Source organism: Triturus cristatus, chromosome 10 (assembly GCF_964204655.1).
Source record: "Triturus cristatus chromosome 10, aTriCri1.1, whole genome shotgun sequence".
Classification (NCBI taxonomy): Eukaryota; Metazoa; Chordata; class Amphibia; order Caudata; family Salamandridae; genus Triturus; species Triturus cristatus.
In genome coordinates this window covers 1,000,495,416-1,000,509,900 of record NC_140593.1, presented here as the reverse complement: position 1 = coordinate 1,000,509,900, position 14,485 = coordinate 1,000,495,416, and the positions used below count along the sequence as shown (strand labels likewise).

General features: G+C 44.2%; 1 protein-coding gene across 3 annotated transcripts in view; it reads right to left on the bottom strand.

Moving 5' to 3' along the window:
• Positions 1-14,485, bottom strand: part of EPN2 (epsin 2) — a 305,236-nt gene that overhangs the window by 24,528 nt on the left and 266,223 nt on the right. For 2 of the 3 annotated variants that reach the window (XM_085628997.1, XM_085628998.1), the window contains 2 exons: positions 10,376-10,471; positions 1,451-1,645 (listed from right to left, as the gene is read on the bottom strand). In XM_085628997.1, the coding sequence (XP_085485123.1) occupies positions 1,451-1,645; positions 10,376-10,471 (291 nt within the window). The remainder of the gene's footprint in view (positions 1-1,450; positions 1,646-10,375; positions 10,472-14,485) is intronic. The other variant, XM_085628999.1, reaches the window with a different exon arrangement.

The following is a 14,485-nucleotide window of genomic DNA, read 5'->3' as shown; positions in this document are numbered from 1 at the left end:
ACAAAACAGACACATCAAGACCTTGTTAAGGCTTCTCTTTATCACAGGCTTGTTACATCTTCCCTTCACTTCCTTATTTTGAAGTCTGAAGCATGATTTAAAATAATCTGTGGTTGTAAAATAGTGAATAGTTGCTACTTGCAATTTCTTTGGGATTTTGGCATTTGAGGTGTGGATGCCCCACCAAATCTCCAATATGTTTTCATTGAACAAGTGAATTAGTCCGAGTTTACGAAGTTTTTAAAGTCTTTATTATTAGCGTCTCTACATGGAATTGTAGCGGAAAGATCTTTCACTCGAGCCACCTACTTGAGTTAATAATGTTGGATTTTGTGATGTGGTAAGGAGATCCTGCCACACGTCTTGCAGTGCTAACTTTTCTTATCTTCAGATCACCTGTGGGGGAGCCCAATACTTGACCTCTTAACTGACCCTTGTCTTGTAGAGTATAACCAGGTTTGAACACTGTGTTGATTCACTGCAATAGAGATTAGCCGATTTATTTCTTTTAGTGTCTTTGACGTTCCAGGTTGCTACCAAAATGACTGCCCTTTAAAGAATTTTTGGTCAACAAAGTGTAAAAATTCATCTGACTGAGGCAAGCATTAGCTGATGTCTCTGGTACATGTTATTTAGCATTTTGTTGGATATAAGCGAGGCAATATCTGACCTCGGAAAAACATTGTTATATTTCACCCATGCTAAAAATACAGACACTGGATATGTCACACTGAGATTTGTAAGCTTCCTCAGTTGCAAAGCTGAAAACAGCCATGTATAGACTGATGCCAGAGGAAATTGTGTTGTGGAAACAAAAACAGAAAAGCATGTTTAACTGATCAAAACAGGAGGAGTGTGTTTACCAAAAATGTATGTTTTAAAAGATCTCATACCATAAAACAGAAATGCAATATTTGTCAAGGAGACTCCGGTTTTGCTCATTTGGACGATAAATCATGCGTTACAGTGGGGATGCACCATAGGTAGCAGGCCATGGCTTGTAGGTGAACACATGGACAGAAGCTCCATACTCAAGCTTCAAAACTCTAGATTCTTTCAGAAATTATGTTTCTGGTCTAATCTTACAAAATAGCAAGAATCCAAAGCAGCTGGAAAAGTGAGATCATGATGACATATCAATATTTTTTCAAATTGCACTACTGGTAGTAGCAAAAATTATTTGAAGAAATAAAAGAAATTATATCTTTCCTATGTATATTATATGGTAAAGAAAGAGAAGCTGTCAAAGGATCAAAAACAGAAGATAAAGAGATCAATTTCCACAGGAACATTGACTGTCGATGAACTATTTTCACACAGCCATTCCCAGGTGATACCAAAATATACTATGCAAATATTCTATCAGGTGCTGCCATAGGGTGACCATAAAGCTTGTGAAAAGCACGTACAGAGTGAAGAATTCAGAAAACAGTAGGTCGAGGAGGCATACCTGGCACCAAGAATGGATTCTGTGGAGGGGCGGGCTGAGGCGGCTTCGTTACCAGGGAGTCCAGGTTAACTAACGCAGCATTGGGGCCCAGGAAGGACTCAGGGGTTTTCCGAGCTGAAGTCTGTTTACTTGACTCAAACAGATCAGGGCTTGCGGTGCCACTTTTTTGGGATGGCAAAGTGGAAATTGATTCAGCTAGAAACAAATAAAAATATTGGAATTGGTGTAAATAAAACTGCACTAAATTATCCTTCAATCAAAATGTGTAAGTAACTGATAGGATGAGATTTTGCTGTGAGAGGGTTTTCCAGAAACTACATCAGTCTACTTTTATATGACTCAGTAAAGCATTCATTTTAGTACAGCAATACATTTAAACAAAAAACATTTTCCTTATGGAAACTTTAAACCCATACCAAAAATCCTACTGCAGCCACTAAACCTACAATGTGTATTCAATGTGTATTCAAAGCTTTATGCCTAATATATAAAACATCTTTTGCTTCAAGAAATTGGTCACCCAGTTCCACAAGGCATCTGCCTACCAGCCGGACGTCGATTCAAAGCAGATTTGCCCTATGTACCCACAATCAATCCACATGAAGATCAATTACATGGCCAGAGGTACTCTCAAAAAAACTGCCAAGGATCTCGAGCTCCAAGACAACACTTCCGGACAGCTAAAGTCTGAACATGCAAGTAAACATTAGTCGCAATTATTCAAAGAATAAGATGCAACGGAGAAAGCAATGTGGAAGGAAGCCTGCTTCACCGGTCAGAAAATCTCAAAAAGAGAGGTAGACTGATTTAAGACACAATCATTACACAAAAGAGGACCCAGGCATTCCACACTCTCACATATCAAGGAATATCACACTCAGACTGTTCTCACAAAGATATTAAGTTTACATTTAAATGTTGATGCTTCACATTATGCCGTGCTAGCAGATGGAATGGTATAAATATTTAAGGTGCAATTACATTCAGTTTCATGTATCTGAGGAAAGACTTAGGGGGCGCCCCGCCCACAAATGCCAGTCTCCAGTGTTGAACTTGCGAAATCCTCAATTGAGGAAGAGCTTCCAAATACAATCATCTTTCTTTCCTTAAATGACCCCTAACAAACCATTTGTAATCAACCTATGCCCTCTTCATAAGATAGATGACAAATTAAAAAGGATTGCATAGACAAATGAAAGAAACCATGCCACTAAAATATAGCAGAGAAAAGAACACTGTTCTTTGCTGCTCACATATATAAAAAGTTGTAAAAGAACTTGCCCAACTCATTTTGGAAAGCCAAAATTCTCCTTTATATCGTTTTCCATGCCACTCCTAAAACATTAAATCTCGCTAACCGAGACCTAAAAATGAGGCTTTACGTGCACGAAGTACATGAAAGTGTGCTGAAAATTGCGCATCTGCTAATAGGTGATAGTGCTTCCTTCTCTCTGTATATAAGGTACACTGAAAAGGAGATGCGTGTGTGGGTGTAATAAAAAGAACATTGTGAGCCTTGTTTTGCGCTGTGTCAGAACAGCGTCCTAGATCGAGTGAAAAGAACTTAAGGGGAAGTCAAGGATTAGGAAAAAAAAATATTATGTTAATCTAAATGGGGTGCGGCATTAATAATAACCAGGAGGTGTGCGTCATTCCAACTTTTACATGCAATGCCTCACTGAATAAACAAAAGAAATACTGGTTTTACAATCATCAGGAGTACCTGCTCGATGGCCAGAATAGTACTTGGAAAAGAAGCGTTTAAAAGTAGTTTGGATCAACTTGATATATTATTTAGAGATGATTCCGCTGGTAGCACTGGAACACAACTGCAGGTCTTGTACATACATTGCTACAACTACCTACCTTTGGGATAGAGTTCTTCTGGGTGTCACGAAAAAATGGAAACCGGTCATAAAATGTGTTCTTCTGTGGCTGATTTTATACAGAGACAGAAACTAACAACTGAACTACTAATAAGAAAATAAATGGCTGCCACTGAATACATCAGCAGTGACTACTAACCTTAATAAATGTTACTCTCATAGAGTAGCGTTCAGGTACCAACTTAGTAGCCGACTCCTCTATGAACATGGGTGGAGGAGGGTGCACTGCGAACGTCACTCCTCACACAATTCTACATGCAGACTGCATGAGAGAGTGGGAGAAAAAGAAAGACATGTTAGATCCAACAGGCCAGTGGTGAGAAGGCATGTCAGATGCAACAGGCCAGTGAGAAGATACTTGAGATCCAACAGGCCACTGAGAATACACGGCAGATCCAACAGGCCAGAGAGAAGACACGTCAGAACCAGCAGGCCAGTGACAAGACACGTCAGAACCAGCAGGCCAGTGAGAAGACACGTCAGAACCAGCAGGCCAGTGAGAAGACACTTGAGATCCAACAGGCCAGTGAGAAGACACTTGAGATCCAACAGGCCAGTGAGAAGACACGTCAGATCCAACAGGCCAGTGAGAAGACACGTCAGATCCAACAGGCCAGTGAGAAGACACGTCAGAACCAGCAGGCCAGTGAGAAGACACATCAGAACCAGCAGGCCAGAGAGAAGACACGTCAGAACCAGCAGGCCAGTGAGAAGACACGTCAGAACCAGCAGACCAGTGAGAAGACGCATCAGATCCAACAGGCCAGTGAGAAGACACGTCAGATCCAACAGGCCAGTGAGAAGACACGTCAGATCCAACAGGCCAGTGAGAAGACACGTCAGATCCAACAGGCCAGTGAGAAGACACGTCAGATCCAACAGGCCAGTGAGAAGACACGTCAGATCCAACAGGCCAGTGAGAAGACACGTCAGAACCAGCAGGCCAGAGAGAAGACACGTCAGAACCAGCAGGCCATTGAGAAGACACGTCAGAATCAGCAGGCCAGTGAGAAGACACGTCAGATCAACAGGCCAGTGAGAAGATACTTGAGATCCAACAGGCCAGTGAGAATACACGTCAGATCCAACAGGCCAGTGAGAAAAAAAGGCAGATCCAGCAGGCCAGTGAGAAGACGCATCAGATCCAACAGGCCAGTGAGAAGATACTTGCGATCCAACAGGCCAGTGAGAAGACACGTCAGATCCAACAGGCCAGTGAGAAGACACTTGAGATCCAACAGGCCAGAGAGAAGACACGTCAGAACCAGCAGGCCAGTGAGAAGACACATAAGAACCAGCAGGCCAGTGAGAAGACACGTCAGAACCAGCAGGCCATGGAGAAGACACGTCAGAACCAGCAGGCCATTGAGAAGACACGTCAGAACCAGCAGGCCAGTGAGAAGACACGTCAGATCAACAGGCCAGTGAGAAGATACTTGAGATCCAACAGGCCAGTGAGAATACACGTCAGATCCAACAGGCCAGTGAGAAAAAAAGGCAGATCCAGCAGGCCAGTGAGAAGGCACGTCAGATCCAACAGGCCAGTGAGAAGACGCATCAGAACCAACAGGCCAGTAAGAAGACGCAGCTGACCCAGTCTTTGCCCGTCTTCATTGGCACTCTTCACTCCCATCTCCCCTCAGCCCTCATGTTCCCACCACAACTTCCTGTTGCCTCCATTAAGCCTGCCTGGGTCTCAGGTGACCAAATAGTAGCTCTTCTATGTTCTAAATTCACCTTCTTGAGCCTACTTGAGACACAGGGTATGCAGAGCCTATAATTTCTTTTTCTTGCCCCACGAGTAGTACCCAAAGGCCCGGACTGTTGTGACTCTGCCCCTCAAACCCAGGACAAGCAGCAGATTGCAAATAAAGAGCAGATGTGCAGCTGACTAGGGAATTACTGACCAGGTACTTAAGTTCAGATGTCTGTCTCTCCTTAAGAGGACGCAAGTATGTTTTCATTTTTGTTGTGACCGCGTGTTTGTCTGAAGCTAGGATTGCACGCCTGGTTTTAGAAGCTTACCCCACTGTACACATATGTGTAAGTACAGTGTTGGTGGCTTTAATCAACTCCTTGACTAGATATCTGAAAGCCTGCAAACGTTCTAATTTCCCCATGCTCTCACATGTACAAGCGCCAAACAGTAATCAAGAAGTGGGCTAGCACGGAGTCCATTTTGTATTTCACAAAAAAAATCACTTCGCTATTATCTTAATTCAGATATACTTTTTTTTTTTTTTTAACACAAACGCAATGTGTTTGCATCAGCAACAGAAAAAGGTCTAATCTTGACCAGACGCCTGTCACTCCCACTTCCACTGAAAAATTTGATTCACAGCTACTTTGTTTCTGTTTACCTTGCTGATAAAATTCATAGAACACATATTTGTTACTCAGCCTAATGTCTGTGAAAGTCTCTGGATAGTCACCAATGATTTTAAATGTGGCTCACTTTCTTCCTGATCCTAAATCCATTTCCCAAATGGTTTTTGCTGAGGGGGGTTTAGGCAAATCGAAAATGAAAATCCCAATACATCAGCAATTTCTGCACACTTTATAATAAGGCAGTGGGTAATGCTATTACTCATGCTACACAAATTGTGTACAGCTCACATTTGCCAAATACTCGGCCTCTTGGCACATCTGTAGAGAAAAATATGTACTCCGGGTTAACGTAGGTTCAAACGGGATGATGTCAGTGTTAAGTGATAAATCGGAGAATATTGTCTTGTGGGGTGTTCTGCGGTGTGGGGTACGGTCGGGACTTGTGAATCATATGAGTAATTATGTATTCTTCTGTGGGGCAGCACTGCAAAATGGTGGGTGAAATTGGTGCATTCAAGTACAGAAGGTGAGTTATTGCAATGCAGGCATGTAATAATCAGAGATGGCATGTCTTGTGATAAAAGGTGCAAGACACGGCGATGCAAGGAGTGATATATCTCTTCAAATGTGAAAATTCTCTCAGACTTTAATATGAATTAGATGTCCTCAACAAGCAGGACTGGAACAACCACTGCCAAGGACTGCACTGGCCCTATCTGGTTGGGACATTTTTGGGTGTAAAGAGGAGAAAGTGTAAAAGGAGGATTGGAGAAGCGGGATGGGGAAGAGGAAAGAATGCAAGTGGGAGGACTTAATAGGTGTGAGCTGTTGACAGGGAGCATGATAGAGGTGGCAGAGAGCAGTGTAGGATGGGTACGTTAAAAAGGGGTAGAGGGGAGAAGGAGTAAAGCAGTAAGATGTGTGTCAAAGTCATGAGGTCCAGGGGTTAGTCTAGTGAAGATTGTTCTATTTCGAAGGGTGTGAGGCAAAGGGTGTAGCAGTTAAGAGGTATGGATGGGTTTCACCAGTGTGACGTAATGATGTTGGGAAGGATATGTTGGGGAAGAGATGAATAAAAGGGTATTAGGGAATCTAGACACAGGATGTTGGTTTGTCTGAGAAGTCCAGACATGTTATGTGGCTGCGTGGGAGAGCAAACATGAAAGCTATTCTCTTATAAATGAGGTGGAATGTTTAACTGCCTTGACACTTTGTCTATACATTCACCAAGGCACCTCTAACATAGACATTTAAGAAGAAAAGCCCATGAGATTTAGTTGACTTGCAACTCCAGTGTTAAGATTTTCAAGTCCAAAACTGGGCCCATATAAACAAGGTGTCTGTCAAGAGGAGCAACAGTAGTGCTGTGTCCAGGCATACCCTGAGTAAGCATCAGGTGCATCTGCCCTTCACCCTCGCCCCACAACTAAGGAGCACAAGAAGTGCTGAAAATGGCTAGGTTATCGTCACCACCACCACCCACACTCAACCCATATATATTGAGAGAGAAAAAATAGCAGGATGATTTGTATGTAAATGTTCTTGCTATAACGTTTGCCCCCCTTGACAAATCTCCACCAAATCTGAAATGAACACTAAGGGAGGATACAAAATATTGCTGTATAATGTGGGGTAAATTAGTGACAATGGTTAGAGGTTATTAACAAATGGGTATCGAATAAATACAGGGAAGTGATTGTTCCTAGTAAAGAAAGGCGTGTGAATGCGTCTGTGGAGATATATATCTATATATCTATAGAGTGTCACACACAGATGCAACTCCATAGTTATGGCAGTGTAGGACACCACATAGAATGTCATTTTTGAAGACCAAGAACTCTGGTGCTCTTGAAAATGCTCTATAGAACAATGCTCAGGCCATAGTTCCGGGAAGTGCTAAACATCATGTTAAATTCCATCCCAAACAACTACAGCAAAAAAAAAAGAAAAAGATAGTCTGGAAGGATTTTCAAAAAACATGGATGACAAAGTACCATGGGACAACATCTTGAATTTTTATTTTTATTTTTAAAAAATCCATTCTGAGGCTTTCGCAAAAAAATCAAGAAAAACTAGGGGGTAGATAAGTTCAGTAAAAAGCACAACAAATACGTAGACCCATAAAAAAAAGCCACACAGTAAGTTTGCCAACTTAACCTTTGTACTGGTTAAATGGAGGTTAGCATCTTCCACAGCCTCACAGTCACCGTCCATTAGGCTACAACTCAAAGACTTGAAAAGACTGCAGAAAATGATATGCTCATTACACTATCAACAGAAAGGGATTGGAACACAATTCCTGAGACACTCTCCTGCGAACGGCTGAAAAAACAAAGGTGCAAACTTACTAAAAATCTTAAAGTACCAGAATACGATACAAGTTCCATTAGGGAAAAACATTACAGAGGGGTCACATCCTATGTGCCCCAACATGAAGGAACATCAGTTGTACAGTAAAGCGGTATAGAAATTAGTACAACAGGGGAAGGGGCCACTCCAGTACCACCTGTGTTGATCCACGTACCTGCTAAATTTCCAACAAGTAAGAGTCCACCATTGAGAATGGTAAAACCATCAACAAACTCAAAAGAGTACATTTGACTCCATTAGATTTATCAGATTCAGAAAGATTTCATGATCAGTCATGAGACTTTCGGACTAGGGAGACCTGAGCAGATAGAACTGCCATTCAGTCCAACAGCTCTGACATTATCACCACTTTTCAACTGTACTCCCCTAAGTCCCCCACCATATCTGTACAGAGAAGGAAGATTCAAGGTGTTGTGCGATGTCTGGGATCTCTGCTTGTCCTTAGAGTATGGTGCTGATGCAGCTCTGAGACTGAATGCCCTTGAGTCCCTGCCAAAGAGACACTGGATAAAGCAGGAAGATGGTGAGGTGAACAGATTATTCAAGCAGTGTCACAGCACCTCTACAATTTAAGTGAGGCATAGTAATTTCTACTTTCTGTGATGAAGAAAATTCAAACCATTGGTTTAACTTCTTGAACCAGCAAAAATTCAAAAATAAAGACAAACACTATCCGCAGGACAAATGGGAGTGTAGCACATCCTGTAGTTGAGTGACTCACTCCACCTACTGCAATCTACGACAGACGAAGATACTGGTTGTTATCTTTCTGAATCAAGAAAGCTGCCGACTTCTGTCAAAAGCTCTTTCTAAAGTTTCACGCATCGAAAACGAGTTATGTTGAAGACAAAAGTTATTTGACACAGCATTCTGTCTGTCTTGTCACCACGAAAAGAAAAGAGAATTTAAAATTGTAAAAAGACAACGATTGACAGGACTATTTGCTAATGCTTTGTCACTGAACAACAGTTTCTGCAAATAGGAAACGCAAGAACTCAGACACGCCCCCGTCTAAAGACTACAGTATTGATCCATCCTTTCTCCCATTCTCTTCAATCTCCACTTTGAACCCTCAAAACCTTTATCGGGCTAATCTACAAATGGATATGACAATACCTATTTTGAGTTCAACTCAACAAAGATGGAGTTTCTCAAGCTTGTCCACAGCACACCACCATCAGTGATCCATGTACTGGCTATATGACTTGAACCTGGATTCCTACACCCCTCAGGAGGCAGACCATGCAAAGTAACTGGAATTCACCCTAGACACAACTTAACGTAACACATCGACAGAAAACTAAGACAGCTTTCTAAGCTCAGCATCCTGAACAAATTGAAACCTTTTCTTCCAGATAGGAATTCCAGAGCAATGGTACACTCCCTGGCGCTCTCACTACTGGATAAATGCAATGCTAATCTCAACAGCTGTCCTGACTCTAATCTTGTACCTCCTCAAAGGAATTCTACACCCGGCAGCATGTCATTAAAGGCTTTCAACTGCACAACGCTGAAGGCTCTATATTGACTCCCTCTCCCTGGCCATATCATCTTCAAGACAAGCTGCATCTCCTACAAGGACTTTAGAAACTATTCCCTGATATAATAGGACACAAAACTAACCACTTGGGAAGACAATACCATGTCAGACGGCAGGACGTCATCTGACTGGAGACAAAAATGTGCAGGAAAAAAAACCTGAAAGCAGTCCTCATCAGTCTATGGTCCTAGGATTTAGAACACCATTCCATAAGATATTTTTAAGAAAGAAGCTAAGACCACACAACACAATCACACCTTTCATCGTGCTCTCTGTAACAGTAAAAATGGTTTTGCACACATTGGTAGTCTGCAGAACTAATGGCGCTGTTAATAAAATGACTGAACCAGAAAACAAACAAATGCCCATTTCTTTCTTTTTCTGATCTACATGTGTTTGCATCTGTTTTTTACTAGTTCGTATGCAGTTTTTTCTTTCTAGTATGTATGATATTCCTTGCATTCATGTATGAAGCCTACTCTGGTCCCAACAGGGAAGATGCCTCAGGCCAGAGCTCCTACCCAGAGACTTCAGTCTCAGAGCTCTACCCACGGACTTCAGTCTGTACTATCATTATGGGTAGGTAACATTAGTGAGAGCTGCTCCTCTGTATGTCTGAAAGAAACACATGTTGAACATCAAACCAAAAACTTCGCAAAAATAAAATAACTGTAAATGAATGTTAACATAAGGGGAAAGGTTACATTTTAAAGCAAAAAGAGTAATCAGACTTTTTACAGTGTTCCAATACAGTTCATAGTTCTGCATGACTATAAAAACAGTCTAGAATGGACTAATTACCTGATGTTTTCGGAAACATCCGAAGGCTGTCAAACTCGGAAAAATCATCCTTGACCGTACCATTTAAATTACTGAAAAGGTCGAAAGACGTGCTTCCTGCATTTAGACAGAAAAGAAGAAATTTAGCACCCACCATGGCGTTAAACAGGACAATCACATGGCACTGATTAGAAAGGCTTTGTTCAGCTCTTCTCCTAAAATAAAACCATGGAACATGAATGAAAGGACTTTGTACTGAAAACTACAAACAACCAAAGAAATGTAAACATTCCGTAATGCCTTATCTAGTAGAGACACAATCTAACTGCAAATACCTTACCTTAGAATTACTGCCAGGCATCAGACTGGATCTGGAAATGTTTTCAAGAGCAGTACCTCCGTGCACTGGTAGGTGGCGACTTTTGGCTCCGCGTGGTGTCGTTCGCACCAGAGGTGCCACTCGAGGTACCTATATAGGTGCCACCCAAGCGCGCTGACACGTTACTTTTTGGAGCTTTCCAAGCCAGAAGCGCAGAGCCACAAAGTACACTGGCCATTGGTGTGGAAAACTAGGGCCCTGAAAGGGGAAAGCCCTGTCCCTAGAAATCCTTTCGCAGAGCAGGGGAGAGTAGGTGGGTTGGCAAGGAATCTGCGACAAGATAGTCTCTCTATCAAATAAGGAATTACCGAAGGTAAGTAACTTGTTCATCTGATAAAGACTTCTATACACAGGTTGCTTACCTTAGAATAGATACCCAGGCAATACCTGCCTGGAGATGGGTCTGCAGACCAATTTTACACAAGTAAGTACTGCAAGACCGAATAAGCAAAGTACTCATCCCTACAGACCGGACTGTCCAGGCAGTAGTACTTGGTAAACGTGTGCTGGGAAGCCTGTGGTGCCGCCTGGCAGATGTCCAGGACTGGAACTCTGGTGGAATGAGCACACAAACCCGCAGGGGGTTGCTTCTTAGGCAATGCATAACAGATTTTGATACAGAGCATGATCCATCGTGAGATAGCCGTCTTTTGTATGGCCAGTCCTTTCTTCGCTCTGACATACCCCACAAAGAGTTGGTTGTCCACCTGGAGCTCTTGTGTGTAATCAAGTTAGAACAACAATGCTCTTCTGGGTCCAGACAGTGAGGAAGCTCCTCTTCCTTGGTGGGATGAGGCAGATTGGCCTACGTAAAAATGTAGTGACCACTTTCAGGAGAAAGGAAGCTCTCGCACGATGCACCAGTTTGTCTGGATAGATGTTCAGGTAAATAAGTTTGGATAACAAAGCCTGAAGCTCACTGACCATCAGGGCCGATGTAATACCCACCAGGAAGGCCATCTTGATGAGAGGACAATTGTGCAGAGGCTAAAGAGAGTGCACATAATAAAAGTGAGGACACAATTGACGTCCCACTGGGGTATAATAAGGAGAGAGGGTGGAAACAAAATGTCGTAAACCATTCAGAAACCTTTTTACAATAGGAGATTTGAGCAGGGATGGCTAATTAAGCAAACACAAGCAGAGAGCTAGCCCTTCAGAGTTCCCAGAGCTGAGCCCTGCAGGGCAAGGGAAAGGATGAACAGGAAAACCTGAAAAAAGGGGGGTACAAAGGGGATCAATTTGGCTTTCTGTACACCATGTCACAGATTTTGCCCTACGGTAGGTATAAACTGTCTTGGTGAAGGAATGCCTGGCTATCAAGATAACATCTCAGACTTTGGGAGGAAGGTTGAAAGTGATCAACTGTCGCCGCTCAATCTCCACGCAGAGCCTTGAAAGGTTTGGGTCGAGACCCTTCCCTGCAACCGAAGATCCTTCACAGGGTGCATCCTGATCGGAGGGCTGATAGCCATGCTCAAAAGCTCAGGATACCAGACTCTCCCAGCCCAATCTGGAGCCAAGAGGATAACGTGGGCCCAGTCGTTCTTGAGAATTCTGGGCAAGAGTGGTATGGGAGAAAAGGCATACAGGAGGCCTGAGCTGCACTTGAGATAAAAAGTGTCTCCGAGCAAGAACCACCTTGGAAACTCCAGTATGCAGCACTGCTGACATTGCAAGTTCTTGTCGGTGGCGAACAGATCTAAATAAGGCTCTCCTTACTCCTGAAAGAGACCTTGCCCCACCTCCAGATGGAGATGCCATTTGTGTTCTGCGAGGCATCTTCGGCTGGGTTTGTCCACTCTGGCATTCAGAGAACCTGCTAGATGTTAAACCACTAGGGATAAGCTCTGCTGTTCCAGCCATTGACAGAGACGCAGGGCCTCTTGACAAAGGGTCTACAGCCCCACACCGCCCTGTTTGTTGCAGTACCACATGGTGGTGGTGTTGTCCGTGAACACTTGCACCAGCCACCCTTGGATGGAGGGTAAAAAGGCTTTCAATGCCAACTTGATCGCTCAGAGCTCCAACAGGTTGATGTGGAGTCCGGATTCCACCAAAGACCAGGGACCTCTGATCTCCACCTCTTGACGCATACGTCACTGCTGTGAGAACTTTTATTTTTCCAGAGTTTTATATAGCGCGAACTTGACCCGAATCCAATCAGGTATCAGAGCGCTTTACATAGCACCAGTTACGTTACAGGAGGACACACATTCATTTTTTTTGTTAGGCACGGGGAGATTAAGTGATTTGCCCAGAATCACAGGAAGTTTAGCGTCATTACAGAGACTCGAATCCAGTTGCCCCAGGTCTGAGGTCGAGCGCCCTAACCGTTAGGCCAACTCCTCTCCCCTGGTTGGGAAAGGGAGAGGGAGCTGCTGCTGGCCCAATCGTGGTATGTTAACCACCACTGCAGCTCCTTCGCAGTTTCCACCGAGATCTGGACCATGTCGGAGAGATTCAACTGATGCTGCAGCCACTGGAACTTCAGGTTTCACTGCAGAGCCCACATATGCCAATGGGCATGTGTCACCAGAAGGATGTAGGAGGCCACGAGGCCCAGCAGCCTCGAAGTCAGTCTCATCGAATCCAGGATAGAGGCAGAAACATCGGTATCATAGTCTGAATATCCGGGACTCACGGTTCGCAAGGATAGTCCTGAAACGGCAGCGTGTCTAGAATGACTCTGATGAAAGGGAAGAGTCTGAAATGGAGTCAGGTGTGCCTTAGGCACGTTGATAGTGAACCCCAGAGAATGCAGGTGGTCTGCCATAGTCTGGAGGTGGGAGACGACCGCCTGGGGCGAGTCCGCCTTCAACAGCCAGTCACAGAGATAGGGGAAGACTGGCACCCGTGATCTCCACAATGAGCTGCAACCCCCGCCTTCACCTTGGAGAGCACCCGAGGGGCACTGGTGAGGCCAAAGAGGAGCACAGTGTACTGAAAGCGCTCGTGGCCCACCGTAGGTAACGCCTGTGAGCAGGCAGAACAGGAGTATGTAAAGATGAGTTATTATATTTTGAACAATTCCTTGAGCAGGAAGTTGAGAGCGCGCAGGTCGAGGATAGGACTAAGGCCTCCATCCTTTTTGGCACCAGAAAGTAGCGGGAATAACCACCACGACCCACTTCAGCCATCAGCACTCTCTCTATGGCGTCTTTCGCCAAAAGAGTTGTCACTTCCTAGGTGGAGAAACGATAGGTGGTTCTCCATCAGTCTGTCATAAGTAGGTGGCATGAGTGAGGGGTAGTCTCGAAGGGGAAGGAGTAGCCACTCCAGACATGGGAGAAGCGGTTTAGAAGGGGGCACTCCTGTTTGAAGCAGTTCGGTCAAGACATTAGTCCTGACTGCCAGCGAAGGCAAACTAAGGTCCAGGACCTCAGCCACCCTCTGCACCGTCATAGCGAATGAAGCTCCCTCCTCTGTAGCCATGTTAGGGGGAGAAGGCATGTCAGTACTTGGAAAAGTGTCCAGTCAACTGTTTCACCCAGATACTCACACCAGTCCAAGGATTTATAAAGCTGGTATTCTTCAGGGTACAGAGACCCCTTCAATTCTTCCCAGAGTTCTAGCTCATAGGTATAGGACTCAAACTACGGCCAGGAAGGCGCAGCTCCAGTCGGCGTGGGAGTCAGCGTCGGGGGATGTATATGGGGTTGGTGCAGGCGCGGGAGCGGAGGCCTTGGTAATGGCGCCAGGGAAGGCCGGCATGGCACGACCGGTGCTGATCTGGACCCATCTGTGGATCC